The following is a 15,000-nucleotide window of genomic DNA, read 5'->3' on the forward strand; positions in this document are numbered from 1 at the left end:
TCGCTTCCCACGCTCGTAATGGGAGAAAAAGCTTAGGCTTGTTCTTCTGCTTAAAAAAAAATAAATAAAAGGTGCAATTGTGCCTCACTGTCTCGCAAGCGCCACCCTGACTGCACGTAATAATACGGTGCGCCTTGTATGTGTGTTAAATACTGGTATTGCACCCGCATTTGAGGCTTTTAATACGGTGCGCCTTATAGCCGTGAAAATGTGGTACATGGACTAGTTTTTCTGGATTCTGATGAGACAAGTCTTTTAACCTTGATATATTCTTAAGGTGTGCGTTGGCGTCACAGTTCTGAGGACCAGGGTTCAAATCCTGGCCCCGCCTGTGTGGAGTTTGCATGTTCTCCCCGTGCCATCTGGAATAGACTTCACCACTCCCGCGGCACTCATGAGGATACGCAGCTCAGAAAATCGATGGATAGATGTTCTTAAGGCAATAGTAGCCTGACTGTAACAGCTTTGATGTGTTTTTCCAAATTTAGGTCCAGGTCCATTACTACACCCAGATTTCTGCCCTGGTTGGTCGTACTAAAGTGTATAGATTAGAGATCTATGTTGACCTGTGATCGTTTGTCTTTGACTCCAAAACAATTACCTCAGTTTTTGTTTAGGTGGAGAAAGTTGTGACACATCCAGTCATTAATTTCCTCAATAAATTTACCAAGAGGCTGTACAGGGGCTTGGTCTCCTGGTGACATTGTAATATATATCTGTGAGGTTTTTTTTTTTCTTTATAATCTGTGAAAGTGGGAGCATGTAGAAGTTAAACACAAAAGTCCCAGAATTGAACCTTTGGGAACTCCACGTCATTCTTTTTTCTCAAATGTGAAGTAGCCTATTGTCACAAAGTACTTCCTGCTCTCTATGTAAGTTTTGGACCAGTTTAGCAGTTCGGGAAAGACCTGCCCAGTTCTCCAGTCGTTTGAGGAGTATATTGTGGTCAACTACATCAAATGCGATACTGAGATCCAGTAAAACTAAGACTAACATTTTCCCATCGTCTGTATTCAGACATATGTCATTAAAAACTGTAGTCAGAGCAGTCTCAGTGCTATGGTGCTGTTTTAAACCTGTCTAGAGGGCATCATAGCAGTCATTTTAGGTTTAAAAAAAAAAAAACTGTTCAAAAACCACATTTACATAAAAATGGGGGATTTGACATTGACCTGCAGTTGTTCATTTGCGTCTTATCAAGATTGTCCTTTTTAAGGATTGGTTTAATACAGCTGTTTTTAGAGGGTCTGGAAACACATCTGACATTCAAGACATGTTCAAGATCAATAACAAATCAGACTGAAATCTTTTTGAAAAAAATTGTTGGCAAAATGTGTAGACAGCAAGAAGAAGACTTCAATTGACGTAAAGTATCCTCCAGGTCTTTGCTATTAATGGGCTAAAACTGTGTCATGTTGTTTAAACCGTTTTTTTTGTGAACACATGTTGAATGAACGGCTCATATTAGAAGATTCACATTTATTTATCATATTTGAAAGAGAAATTCTGGAAGGAACTAGGTGAAGTAATTGTGAGCATCCCAGACAGCAAGAGAGTTGTGATTGGTGCAGACTGTAATGGACATATTGGTAAAGGAAACAGGGGCGATGAAGAAGTGATGGGGAAGTACGGCATCCAGGAAAGGAACTTTGAGGGACAGATGGTGGTGGACTTTGCAAAAAGGATGGAGATGGCTGTAGTGAACACTTATTTCCAGAAGAGGGAGGAACATATCGTGACCTAAAAGAGCGGAGGTAGAAGCACGCAGGTGGATTATATTTTGTGCAGACGATGTAATCTGAAGGAGGTTACTGACTGTAAAGTAGTGGTAGGGGAGAGTGTAGCTCGACAGCATAGGTTGGTAGTATGTAGGATGATTCTGGTGGTGGGTAGGAAGATTAAGAAGACAAAGGTAGAGCAGAGAACCATGTGGTGGAAGCTGAGAAAGGAAGAATGTTGTGCGGCCTTCCGGAAAGAGGCGAGACAGGCTCTCGATGGACAACCGAAGCTCCCGGAAGACTGGACGACGACAGCCAAGGTGATCAGAGAGACAGGCAGGAGAGTACTTGGTGTGTCTTTTGGTAGGAAAGGGGAGAAGGAGACTTGGTGGTGGAACCCCAAAATACAGGGAGTCATACAAGGAAAGAGATTAGCGAAGAAGAAGTGGGACACTGAGAGGACTGACGAGAGGCGAAAGGAGTACATTGAGATGCGACGTAGGGCAAAAGTAGAGGTGGCAAAGGCTAAACAAGAGGCATATGAAGACATGTACACCAGGTTGGACACGAAAGAAGGCGAAAAGGATCTCTACAGGTTGGCCAGACAGAGGGATAGAGATGGGAAGGATGTGTAGCAGGTAAGAGTGATTAAGGATAGAGATGGAAATGTGTTGACTGGTGCCAGTAGTGTGCTAAATAGATGGAAAGAATACTTTGAGAAGTTGATGAATGAAGAAAATGAGAGAGAAGGAAGAGTTGAAGAGGCAAGAGTGAAGGACCAGGAAGTGGAAATGATTACTAAGGGGGAAGTCAGAAAGGCACTACAAAGGATGAAAAATGGAAAGGCAGTTGGTCCTGATGACATACCGGTAGAGGTATGGAAGCAATTTGGAGAGATGGCTTTGGAGTTTTTGACCAACTTATTCAACAGAATATTAGCGGGCGAAAAGATGCCTGAAGAATGGAGGAAAAGTGTGCTAGTTCCCATTTTTAAGAACAAAGGGGATGTTCAGAGCTGTGGGAACTATAGAGGAATAAAGTTGATGAGCCACACAATGAAGTTATGGGAAAGAGTAGTGGAGGCTAGACTCAGGACAGAAGTAAGTATCTGCGAGCAACAGTATGGTTTCATGCCTAGAAAGAGTACCACAGATGCATTATTTGCCTTGAGGATGCTCGTGGAAAAGTACAGAGAAGGTCAGAAGGAGCTACATTGTGTCTTTGTGGATCGAGAGAAGGCCTATGACAGAGTACCAAGAGAGGAACTGTGGTACTGCATGCGTAAGTCTGGTGTGGCAGAGAAGTATGTTAAAATAGTACAGGACATGTATGATGGCAGGAGAACAATGGTGAGGTGTGCCTTAGGTGTGACAGAGGAATTTAAGGTGGAGGTGGGACTGCATCAGGGATCAGCTCTGAGCCCCTTCCTGTTTGCAGTGGCAATGGATAGGCTGACAGATGAGGTTAGACTGGAATCACCTTGGACCATGATGTTCGCAGTTGATATTGTGATATGCAGTGAAAGCAGGGAGCATGCAGAGGAACAATTAGAAAGATGGAGACATGCACTGGAAAGGAGAGGAATGAAGATTAGCCGAAGTAAAACAGAATATATGTGCGTGAATGAGAAAAGTGGAGGGGGAAGAGTGAGGCTACAGGGAGAAGAGATAGCGAGGGTGAACGACTTCAAATATTTAGGGTCAACAATCGAGAGCAATGGTGAGTTTGGTAAGAAAGTGAAGAAACGGGTCCAAGTCGGTTGGAACAGCTGGCGAAAGGTGTCTGGTGTGTTATGTGACAGAAGAGTCTCTGCTCGGATGAAGGGCAAAGTTTACAAAACAGTGGTGAGGCCGGCCATGATGTACGGATTAGAGATGGTGACACTGAAGAAACAACAGAAAGCAGAACTGGAGGTGGCAGAAATGAAGATGTTGAGGTTCTCACTCGGAGTGACCAGGTTGGATAGGATTAGAAATGAGCTCATTAGAGGGACAGCCAAAGTTGGATGTTTTGCTGACAAGGTTCGAGAGAGCAGACTTCGATGGTTTGGACATGTTCAGAGGCGAGAGAGTGAGTATATTGGTAGAAGGGTGCTGAGGATGGAGCTGCCAGGCAAAAGAGCGAGAGGAAGACCAAAGAGAAGGTTTATGGATGTGGTGAGGGAAGACATGAGGGCAATTGGGGTTAGAGAGGAAGATGCAGGAGATGGAAAAAGATGACACGCTGTGGCGACCCCTAATGGGACAAGAAGAAAGGAAAAGAAGACGCTAATATGTTGAATCTGCTGCTGGTGTACCAACTGCTTGTCGAATGTTTCGGTTTGTCTGTGAAGAATTTGGCAAAGTCATTGCAAAAATGAATGACGTTTAATTGCAACTGACACACGGCGGTTTCTTAGCCTGTCAACTGTGGGAAATACGGCTTGAGCTTTATGATTATTTTTGATTATGGAGAAGTAGGACTTACTTGCATTTCTCAGTTGTAAATTATAAGAGTGACGTTTTTCTTTATTGATATTATAATGAACCTGGAGATTTGTTTTCTTCCATCTGTGTTCAGCCTTCTGAGAGTCTACAAGAGTGGACAACTTTGCCTTGTAGTGATGAAAGTGGACTTTAGTGAAAATTCCCGAAAATAGAAATGTGAGCACTAGGGGAAATTTTTGAAAAAAATGGATGGGTGTAGTGCATTCTTGCAATATCTGTGAACAAAATTCAGACAAAAATAGAAAGTAAAATTTGTAAGTCCTGACCAAAAAAAAAAATTGGACAGAAGTTCCCCAAGGGGCAAGCCCAGATTTTTTTTGCTTCCCATCCTCCTATCACTGGATGGCACAAAATCACATTTGTCATTAAAATATGCTTAAAATATGTGATCTTATCTCAAGACAAATGAATTAAGTGAACTATTCAGTAAAAAGACATCTAAAATTGTCCTTTTCCCCACACTATACATATTATAGTATATAGAATATACACGAAAATATATCCTAGAATTTCTACACCGTACAGCAAAACATGTAGTAATTACTGTTAACGTTATAGCCTCAAACTTGTTACGTCACGTTGTACTGATACACTCGACCACATTGCTCACTATCTTTGATATAGATTTAGTAATACTAATAGTATAATCAGTTGCCTTTTATATATATATATATATTATATATATATATATATATACACACACACACAGACACACACACACACACACACACACACACACACACCACACACACACACACAGTCACTCACATTTGATAAATGTACGGGTGTGGTTCATCCTGCTCACAGATAAAGTTCCGGGTGTGATTAGGGATAGCCTTAAAATAACTTACTGGAGTAATATAACATAACTGTAAATTAAAAATAAAATAAACAAATACATAACTAAACTAGAAAACTAAAACTTCAAACAGAAATGATCATTTCTAATTTCAACTGATATTAGTAGAACATGATATAAAACGGTATTTAAAATTATTCATCAATAAATCTGACAAACTCTATCTGAAGAAAAGTTAAATGCACTGGCCTGTCAAGGAATAAACATGAACGGTCTAGACTCGTAATGTTTTGAAGATGTTGAAAGTTTAATTCAACATAATCAGCGTTAGTGGCAATAAGCTTGCGATACATTGGAACAAACATTCCTGTCTGCAATCGTGATGTATTGTCGTGAGAGGGGGTTCGCACCACGGGACTGCCATAAATAGGAAGCCGGCTTGAAAGAATGTGCCTTTATGTACACGCGCTCGACGTATTGAACACACCTGAATCAAGCGGCGAAGTGGATGATAGTCTTTTTTTTTTTTTTTTTTTTTTTTTTTTAAAACGCCGTCACACTGCCTCGCGATCGATGCAATGAGCACGCCTGGTGGAACTGAATTTCCTTTGATATGGCTCATAATGTTGATGACATTCGACGTAAATGCGCTCCCATTACGTGAAGCAGTTCTGAACATGCGCTTTTGTACATGCTCCGTACATACTCAGTACGGTTAACTTGCATTTCCCGTTTCCGGGTGAATAACGGTTGTTTTGGAGCATGCTCGTTTAGTTAACAACGTTTATGAAATAAACACGTAAATTAATGTCAAGACCACACAAAATAAGCGACGTCTTGAGAGAATGCATGGGGAGGGGGGCGTTACTGTTACTAGCGTTAGTGCCTCAACATGGCTACGCTCGTGAAAGCAAAACAACCAACTCAAACGCATGTTCGTTCAATGTTGTCAACTAATATCCGGATTAATTTTAGGCAATTTTTTCTCAATTTTTAAAATCCGGAATTCCGGGAAAATTTGGAGGACTTTCACTGGCCTTGGAGACTTCTTCCTTCCAGAGATAACCTTTACCTTAATGGGAGCAATAGTGTCCATAATGTTGAACATTTTAGCATTGAAGCTCCGGACTAGCTCATTGACTGAATCCCTGGACAGGTAGAAGATCTGATGAAAGATTTCACAGTTGTCTTTTCAGTTAAACATCATTTTGTGATCACTCTTTGATGAGACGTTTGTGTGCGCTGAAATTGTACTCTCAAAGAAAACACAGGAGTAATTAGACAGGCCCACATCAGACACAGGAACATTTAAAATGTTCAGACCCTGAGAGATCAGTAAGTCTCGTGTGCGGGCCCCCTATTCTGCATAGCCTCTGTTACATGTTGGCTCAGCCCAAAGTTGTCCAGAATGTTACTCAGGTCTTTCGTTCCTTTCTCCTGAACATTGTCTACATGGATGTTAAAATCACAGACAATAATCACACAGTTGAAATCCACACAAATTACAGACAGAAGTTCGCTGAAGTCATCCAAAAAGTCTGCACAGTATTTAAGGACCCTGTAAGCATTAAGAAACAAGCCTCTGGATGAGGCCTTCAACTGCATAGCCACACATTCAAAAGATTGAGAATTTCCAGGAGATAACTGCTGAGATTGAAATGATTAATTAAATAAGACTGCAACCCCCCACCCTCCCCGGTTCACCTCCTGAAAAAAAGTATAATCAGGAGGAATTGACTCGATGAGAGCAGTTTGACTGTTATTTTGATCTAGCTAATTTAATTAATGAAATAATCATTAAATAGAAATGTTTTCACAGTTAAAAACCTGATTAATAAAGCCAGTTTAAGTGTTTTAGAGTTATTGTGTATCCCCTCATGTTTGGGGGCAGACTGTGGACACAAGGTACTAGAGATCTTTTAGAGTACTGCTTTCTGTGTTTTGACAGCCACATTTCTCCCACTGTCACCTAAAAGTATAGAAATTTTAAAACCTTCTAATGAACAGGGTCTTATTTTGTCTTGTGAAAAATCATGATTGCTGTAACAGTCACACCCTGGAGCCTCCACATATTTATTACATAGACTGGGGGGATAGAACAAGATGGCGGTGTAGAGGTGGGGACAGGACTCATTGGGGGACATTTGGCCGCTCGAGTGCGGGGGCGGTTATGGGTGACAAAAAGGGATTGGGCTCAGGGCTAAATCTGAGTCCAGTGTTGATCTGGTCTATTATCTTCTCAGTAAATTTCAGGTGAGGAGAGGAAGGAGATAGGGAGGAGGAAGGCCTGTCAGTGATTTGGGGGGTTGGGGAAGATTCTCGTCTCTGCTGGCTCTCCTCTCAGAAGTGTTTCCTGGATGGGGGCAGATTGACTTCCTCCTCAAGGTTTCAGATGGGCTTTGTTTGTCCTCTTTGTGAGATAACCGTTTATCTCAGTCTTGGCACTGAGCACAGAGGGATGAGGGAGGAAATAAAACATGTTGGAGATAAATAGTTTCACCCCTTATTTGTTAAAATAAAGTTGATTTACCTCAAAAAGATGTCTGTGTTTCCAAAAAATTTTAAAATCTTCTTTTTCTTTCAGCTTGTCCTGTTAGGGGTCGCCACAGCGTGTCATCTTTTTCCATATAAGCGTATCTCGTGCATCCTCCTCCCACCCACTGTCCTCATATCCTCCTTAACAACATCCATCAAACTTTTCTTCGGTCTTCCTCTCGCTCTTTTGCCTGACAGCTCCATCCTCAGCACCCTTCTACCAACATACTCACTCTGTCGCCTCTGAACATGTCCAAACATTGAAGTCTGCTCTCTCTCACCTTGTCTCCAAAACATCCAACTTTGGCTGTCCATCTAATGAGCTCATTTCCAATCCTATCCAACCTCTTCACACCAAGCGAGAACCTCAGCATCTTTATTTCTGCTACCTCCAGTTCTGCTTCCTGATGTTTCTTCAGGGCCACCGTCTCTAATCTGTACATCATGGCCGGCCTCACCACTGTTTTATAAACTTTGCCCTTCACCCTGGCGGATACTCTTCTGTCACATAGAAACACCAGGAACCATCCGCCAGCTGTTCCACACCGCTTGGACCCATTTCTTCAATTCCTTACCAGACTCCATTGCTCTGTATTGTTGACCCCAAGTATTTGAAGTCGTCCACCTTTGCTATCTTCTCTCCCTGAAGCACTTCACTCTTCCTCCTCTGCCCCTCTCATTCACACACATACTGTATATTTTGTTTTCCTTCGGCAAATCTTCATTCCTCTCCTTTCCAGTGCGTACCTCCATCTTTCTAATGGTCCCTCTGCCTGTTACCTACTTTCACTGCAGATCACAATATCATCTGCGAACATCATGGTACAAGGGGAATCCAGTCTAACCTCGTCTGTCAGCCTATCCATTACTACCGCAAACAGGAAGGGCCTCAGCACAGAACCCTAATGCAGTCCCACCTCCACCTTGAATTGTTCTGACACACCAACAGCACACCTCACCGCTGTTCTGCTGCCCTCATACATGTCCTGTACTATTCTAACATATTTCTTCGCCTCACCAGACTTGCGCATGCAATACCACAGTTCCTCTCTTGGTACTATATCCTAGGCTTTCTCTCGGTCTACAAAGACTCAATGTAGCTCCTTCTGATCTCTGTACGTTTCCACAAGCATCCTCAAGGCAAATAAGTGCATCTGTGGTACTCTTTCTAGGCATGGAACCATACTATTCCTCGTAGAAACTTACTTCTGTCCTGAGTATAGCCTCCACTACTCTTTCCCATAACTTCATTGTGTGACATCTTCATTCCTCTGTAGTTTCCACAGTTCTGAATATTGGCTTCTTTCTTAAAAATGGGGACTAGCACATTTTTCCTCCATTCTTCTGGCATCTTCTCTCCCACAAGTATTCTATTAAATACCTGGGTCAAAAACTCCACAGCCACCTTACCAAACTACCTCCACAGGTATGTCATCGGGACCAAGTGTTTTCCATTTTTCCATTCTTTTCAGTGCCTTTCTAACTTCTCTCTTACTAATCAAAGCCACTTCCCAGTCATTCACGCTTGCCTCTTCTACTCTACCTTCTCTCCCATTTTCTTCATTCATTAACCTCTCAAAGTACTCTTTCCATCTGCTTAGTACACTATTGGCACCAGTCAACATATTTCCATCACTATCCTTAATCACCTTTACTTGCTGCACATCCTTCCCATCTCTATCCCTCTGTCTGGCCAACCTGTAGAGCTCCTTTTCGACCTTCTTTTATATCCAACCTGGAGTACATGTCATATGCTTTGTCGTGAGTAGTCAGGAAGAGAAAGATGAAGACAAGACTGGATAAATATGATGGGGGAAGATGAAAAATGACAACAACAAAGAAAGTGGATGCAGACAGAGATGAAGATAAGGAATGGCCTTTCCAATGAGTGTTTTTTTTTCAGCCTGATGCTAAAACTTGGCAGAGTAAAATTCTAATCAATCAGACAATTAATACAGACTATTCCTCTATCCATTTTCTGAGCAGTTTAACTTCACAAGGGTTACAGGAGTGCCCTATCCCAGCTATCTTCGGGCAGGAGGCAGGGTGCACCCAAAATTGGTTTCCAGCCAATCGCAGGGCACATAGAAAAAGAACTCACATTCATCATTTGGGCAATTTTGACTTTGACTTCAATTAACCTACTATGAATGTTTTGGGAATGTGGGAGGAGACCAAAGTGTCAGGAGAAAAGCCACAGAGAAACAGGGAGAACATCCAAGCTCCACACGGGTGGGGTTGGGATTTGAGTTGTCCACAATGTCACCTCAGAAAGACTAAACTGTATACAATATCTTCCTTTTGGTCCCTTAAAGGAATGCTCCACTCATTGCTTACCTCGATGAAATGCCGATTAACCATTATAAATATATAGTATATCTAGTAAATTCTAGTAAAAAAATTGAATAAATAACTTTAATGCGCTCTTTTAACCAAGTAATCAACATTTTTGTATGGTCGGCGCCATTTTGACTATTTTTACGAGACCACATGACTTAAAAAAACAGGAAGTGAGGTATCATGTGCATAAACAAAGGCTTGGTTATAGATCAATTCCTACACAATCATAGCACTGATTTATAACCCTGATTTATCCTCATCTGATGAAGAAATAGTATCGTTGATCGGGAAGACGGAGGACTACATCCATACAAATTTGAACGTGTGGCTGTAAATAATGGTGAATATTGGGATAACTATTCGGACGGCAATGACGTCGAACCTCTGACTACTCAGAGGTAGACATGCGGGACACACCATTCATCAATCCTATCGATTTTGGAGTGCGTTTAGGCTAGTTATTATGATGCGGTTTCCTTTCATACTTTTAAGTTGTTATGACGCGGAACCTTTGTGATGCGGGATTCTGAAATGTTCCAAGGAGCGCCTACATAAGGACGAGAAAGACCGTCAACGGGGCTTATTCACACTGCACCGCTGCTATGGGACAAGGTACACTGGTTGGAACAAACTACAGGGACGCCTGCTGCCTTTCGTCTTTGAACATTTGGACATTTCTAGAACATTCCCTAACTTGGAATATTCGCTGGAAGGAACATTAGCCTGTTTGGGAACATTCGTTCAACGGTGGTGAGTATTCGCCGTTTTGGCTCAACTACTCTGTCTTTGAACTTCTATTTTGGGTTTGTTATTTTATTGTGTTTGTGTTTTGTGTGTGATTAAATTGTCTGAAATGCAATACAACTGCCTTGTCGGATTTTGCTAGTTTAAGCAAAGGGGACGTAGGTCTAAATTCACATGTAACAGTGCACAAAATGTTCACTGCATAACCTGGCCTGTTTGTGGTACGGCTCAGGGCAACCAAACTTCGCTAGCCACTGGGTCCTTAAATCTTTCTTTTTCTTACTGGGCACTTATTTGTCAGAACATGCCACCGAGCTTTCCTCGGATTATTTCTATTCGAATTACGGAAAAATTTTGCGATACAGTAGGAAGTTTTCACGCTCTGAGTGAGCAGGTTGGATAGGATTAGAAATGAGCTCATTAGAGGGACAGCCAAAGTTGGATGTTTTAGAGACAAGATTCGAGAGAGCAGACTTCGATGGTTTGGACATGTTCAGAGGCGAGAGAGTGAGTATATTGGTGGAAGGGTGCTGAGGATGGAGCTGCCAGGCAAAAGAGCGAGAGGAAAACCAAAGGGAAGGTTTATGGATGTGGTGAGGGAAGATACGAGGGCAGTTGGGGTAAGAGAGGAAGATGCAGAAGATAGGCTAAGATGGCAAAAGATGACACGCTGTGGCAACGCCAAACGGGAAAAGCCGAAAGGAAAAGAAGAAGTAGTAGGACGTTTTCACGTGTCCGACGGTGGTGGTAATGCATGTGATGACACTACAAAACGGCTATGATTTCTTTGTTTATGCATAGAATACGTCACATCCACGCAGGTAGGTCATGTGACTTGCCTAAATGGTGGCACCCATGAAAATTCACAATTGCCAATAAAAATATTCTCAAAACACTATTAAATGACATTGGATTAACCTCACATTTTCAAGGTACAGTACATGACCTCTCAGATTAAGGTTTTTAATTTTTCAGTGAATGAGCGGAGCAATCCTTTAACAACAACAAAATATGAATTACAGACACTAAATTTCACTGTTTTGCAATAGTTAGTCCTTTAGGAATTGGTAATTTTAAAACAGAAAAATCTGTTTTTATTATCAATTTGTATGAATGTCATCTTTGTCTTCTTAATGAGTTAATGCTTAAAAACAAAAGTCGACAAAATTGGTAGATCTTGTCTGATTTTTTGGGCTTTGCGTTTGAATGTGGCTGTTTGATCAATTAGGCTGGGGGTCGGCAACCCGGGCTCTAGAGCCCCAAGCAGTTCTTTAGCGCTGCCCTGGTGGCGCCCTGGAGCTTTTTCAAATATGTTTGAAAATGGAAATATATATATATATATATATATATATATATATATATATAATGATTTCTGTAGGAGGACAAACATGACACAAACATTCTTAATATCTTTCAATGCTGTAAGAATGTTAAGAATAAACTTCAACATTTCTGTCAGCGAACATTTGCGTCATAGCTTGCAAAGTACGTTTTTATCAGCAGGGCAGGATGCTGGGCAGGTGGCTGTTGTAAACAAACCGGCGGCTGTGTGATGGGCCATGGAGCCCAAGGGGAAAAAGAGAAAAAAACAACTGAGGAGAACACAGGATAAAACGTTTCTTGGACCGAATCATTTGCATTCATTACCAATGTGGAAGGTTGGTAATGAATGCAAATGATTCCGAAAGATAAAAAGATGACACGCTGTGGCGACCCCTAATGGGACAAGCCGAAAGGAAAAGAAGAAGAAGACCAATGCGAAAGGATTGCCTGAATGTTTGCTTTGTAGCAAGAAGTTGCCAAATAAAAAGAGTAATGTGGAAAGACATTTACAGGGAAGTCATGTTACATTTGCAGCTGAGTATCTAGTTGGGAAAGAGAAAAAAATGCAATTGCATTACTTCTGGAGAAATTAAAGGAGCGCAATCTCCATTCAATTCAATCTCCAAACTCCACTACTGCTGCAAGTTTTGTTGCAACCTGGGAGATAAAAAAAAGCGTGGAAAACCGTTCACAGATGGAAGGAGCTGACCAGTGATGTCCGAAAACAGAAGTCACATTAAACAGGTAAGAACACAATCCTGTCATTGGCATATATTCAGTGACAAAGTACAGTGCTTCCTCGGTTCTCGACCACAACCGTTCCAGTAGGCTGGGTGAAAAGTGAAACAGTTGAAATCCGAAGCGCATTTTCCCATTACAATTAATGGAAAATGAAATAATGCGTTCCAAGCCTAACAAGTTTTTTTGAAACATCTTTTTTTTTTAGCTTTTCTTGATAATAAACTGCATAGTAGAAATACATGTATAGTTGAAATACTTTATACAAGGTTGGCTTCCAGTTTCCGAACTGGTGACAAAAATTCGAAGAGGCTCCGACCTGCGAGATCGTTCAATCACGACATCCTGCTGAATTTGGACCAAATGTTGTGAGCACTCGACGTGGAACGCCCCTGGTGACGAATTCAATGGACTAAAATCATCATCTGTATAACTTTAGTAACCAAATTGGAGCAGTTGAAGTTCGTGTTGAAGCTGCACAGCCTAGCCTAACCTAGCCTAGCTCCGGAAAATCAAGTAACGTTTGTAATCAAGTATTTGCTGAGGAGGTAAACATTCAAGAGTGATTACCTACACAACCTGCAAAACCTAAATTTCGTTTACAATGAGGACCGTGAGTACTTACTTACTTATACCAATTTAAACCGCATTAGCTTAGCTGGCTAACAACGATTAGCATTTGTGATAAAACAGTGCTGTTGAAAAAGCATCGAACGTGTTTAACTTCATAATGTGTACGACCTAAACAACGGGTCCAACAAGGGATGTGAAGACTTATCGGAAATTTAACAAGTCTTATGTTAGTACCCAAATATGAGCCGTATTTGTATTGTACTATATTTCGCAGTGGTGAACGCTTATTTCCAAAAAAGAGAGGAACATAGAGCGACATACAAGAGCGGAGGTAGGAGCACGCAGGTGGATTATATTTTGTGGAGACAATTCAATCTGAAGGAGGTTCCTGATTGTAAGGTTGTGGTGGGAGAGTGTAGCTCAAGAGCATAGGATGGTGGTGTGTAGGATGACTCTGGTAGCGGGTAGGAAGATTAAGAAGACAAAGGTGGAGCAGAGAATCAGGTGGTGGAAGTTGAGGAAGGAAGAATGCCGTGCAGCTTTTCAGAAAGAGGTGAGACAGGGTCAAGATGGACAGGAAGAGGTCCCGGAAGACTGGAATACTACTGCCAAGGTACTCAGAGAGGCAGGCAGGAGAGTACTCGGGGTGCCTTCTGGTAGGAAAGAGGAGAAGGAGACTTGGTGGTGGAACCCAAAATACAAGAAGTCATCAAAGGAAAGAGATTAGCAAAGAAAAAGTGTGATATGGAGAGGACGGAGGAGAGGCGAAAGGAATACATTGAGATGCGACGTAGGGCAAAAGTAGAGGTGGCGAAGGCTAAACAAGAGGCATATGACGACATGTATACCAGGTTGGACGCAAAAGCGGGAGAAAAAGCTCTGAGCCCCTTCCTGTTTGCAGTGGCAATGGATAGGCTGACAGATGAGGTTAGACTGGAATCACCTTGGACCATGATGTTCACAGATGATATTGTGATATGCAGTGAAAGCAGGGAGCATGCAGAGGAACAATTAGAAAGATGGAGACATGCACTGGAAAGGAGAGAAATGAAGATTAGCCGAAGTAAAACAGAATATATGTGCGTGAATGAGAAAAGTGGAGGGGGAAGAGTGAGGCTACAGGGAGAAGAGATAGCGAGGGTGAACGACTTCAAATATTTAGGGTCAACAATCCAGAGCAATGGTGAGTGTGGTAAGAAAGTGAAGAAACGGGTCCAAGTAGGTTGGAACAGCTGGCGAAAGGTGTCTGGTGTGTTATGTGACAGAAGAGTCATGAAGGGCAAAGTTTACAAAACAGTGGTGAGGCCGGCCATGATGTACGGATTAGAGACGGTGACACTGAAGAAACAACAGGAAGCAGAACTGGAGGTGGCAGAAATGAAGATGTTGAGGTTCTCGCTCGGAGTGACCAGGTTGGATAGGATTAGAAATGAGCTCATTAGAGGGACAGCCAAAGTTGGATGTTTGGCTGACAAGGTTCGAGAGAACAGACTTCGATGGTTTGGACATGTTCAGAGGCGAGAGAGTGAGTATATTGGTGGTAGGGTGCTGAGGATGGAGCTGCCAGGCAAAAGACCGAGAGGAAGACCAAAGAGAAGGTTTATGGATGTGGTGAGGGAAGACATGAGGCCAATTGGGGTTAGAGAGGAAGATGCAGGAGAGGGAAAAAGATGACACGCTGTTGCCTCCTATATTTAAAATACAGAAGTAGTTTTTTGTGCGCTGTATTGTCTGTGCTTTCATC

At 42.0% G+C, this 15,000-nt stretch overlaps 1 protein-coding gene and 1 long non-coding RNA gene across 10 annotated transcripts in view; one reads left to right on the top strand and one right to left on the bottom strand.

Annotated features, from left to right (window-relative positions):
- hm13 (histocompatibility (minor) 13) overlaps positions 1-15,000 on the bottom strand; it is a 78,973-nt gene that overhangs the window by 9,543 nt on the left and 54,430 nt on the right. For 2 of the 9 annotated variants that reach the window (XM_061806529.1, XM_061806560.1), the window contains one exon: positions 7,061-7,447. The exons of 6 other annotated variants lie outside the window; for them this stretch is intronic. Coding sequence is in view for 1 of the 3 variants with exons in the window: in XM_061806560.1 (XP_061662544.1) it covers positions 7,384-7,447 (64 nt within the window). In the remaining 2 variants the exon portion in view is untranslated. Of the gene's footprint in view, positions 1-7,060; positions 7,448-7,533; positions 7,594-15,000 lie in introns of those variants that run through there. One more of the 9 variants, XM_061806518.1, reaches the window with a different exon arrangement.
- LOC133493338 (uncharacterized) overlaps positions 7,603-15,000 on the top strand; it is a 64,097-nt gene continuing 56,699 nt past the window's right edge. Inside the window, exon 1 of the long non-coding RNA XR_009792941.1 lies at positions 7,603-10,628. This is a non-coding gene — a long non-coding RNA (uncharacterized LOC133493338). The remainder of the gene's footprint in view (positions 10,629-15,000) is intronic.

This window comes from Syngnathoides biaculeatus, chromosome 2 (assembly GCF_019802595.1).
Source record: "Syngnathoides biaculeatus isolate LvHL_M chromosome 2, ASM1980259v1, whole genome shotgun sequence".
NCBI classification, from domain to species: Eukaryota; Metazoa; Chordata; class Actinopteri; order Syngnathiformes; family Syngnathidae; genus Syngnathoides; species Syngnathoides biaculeatus.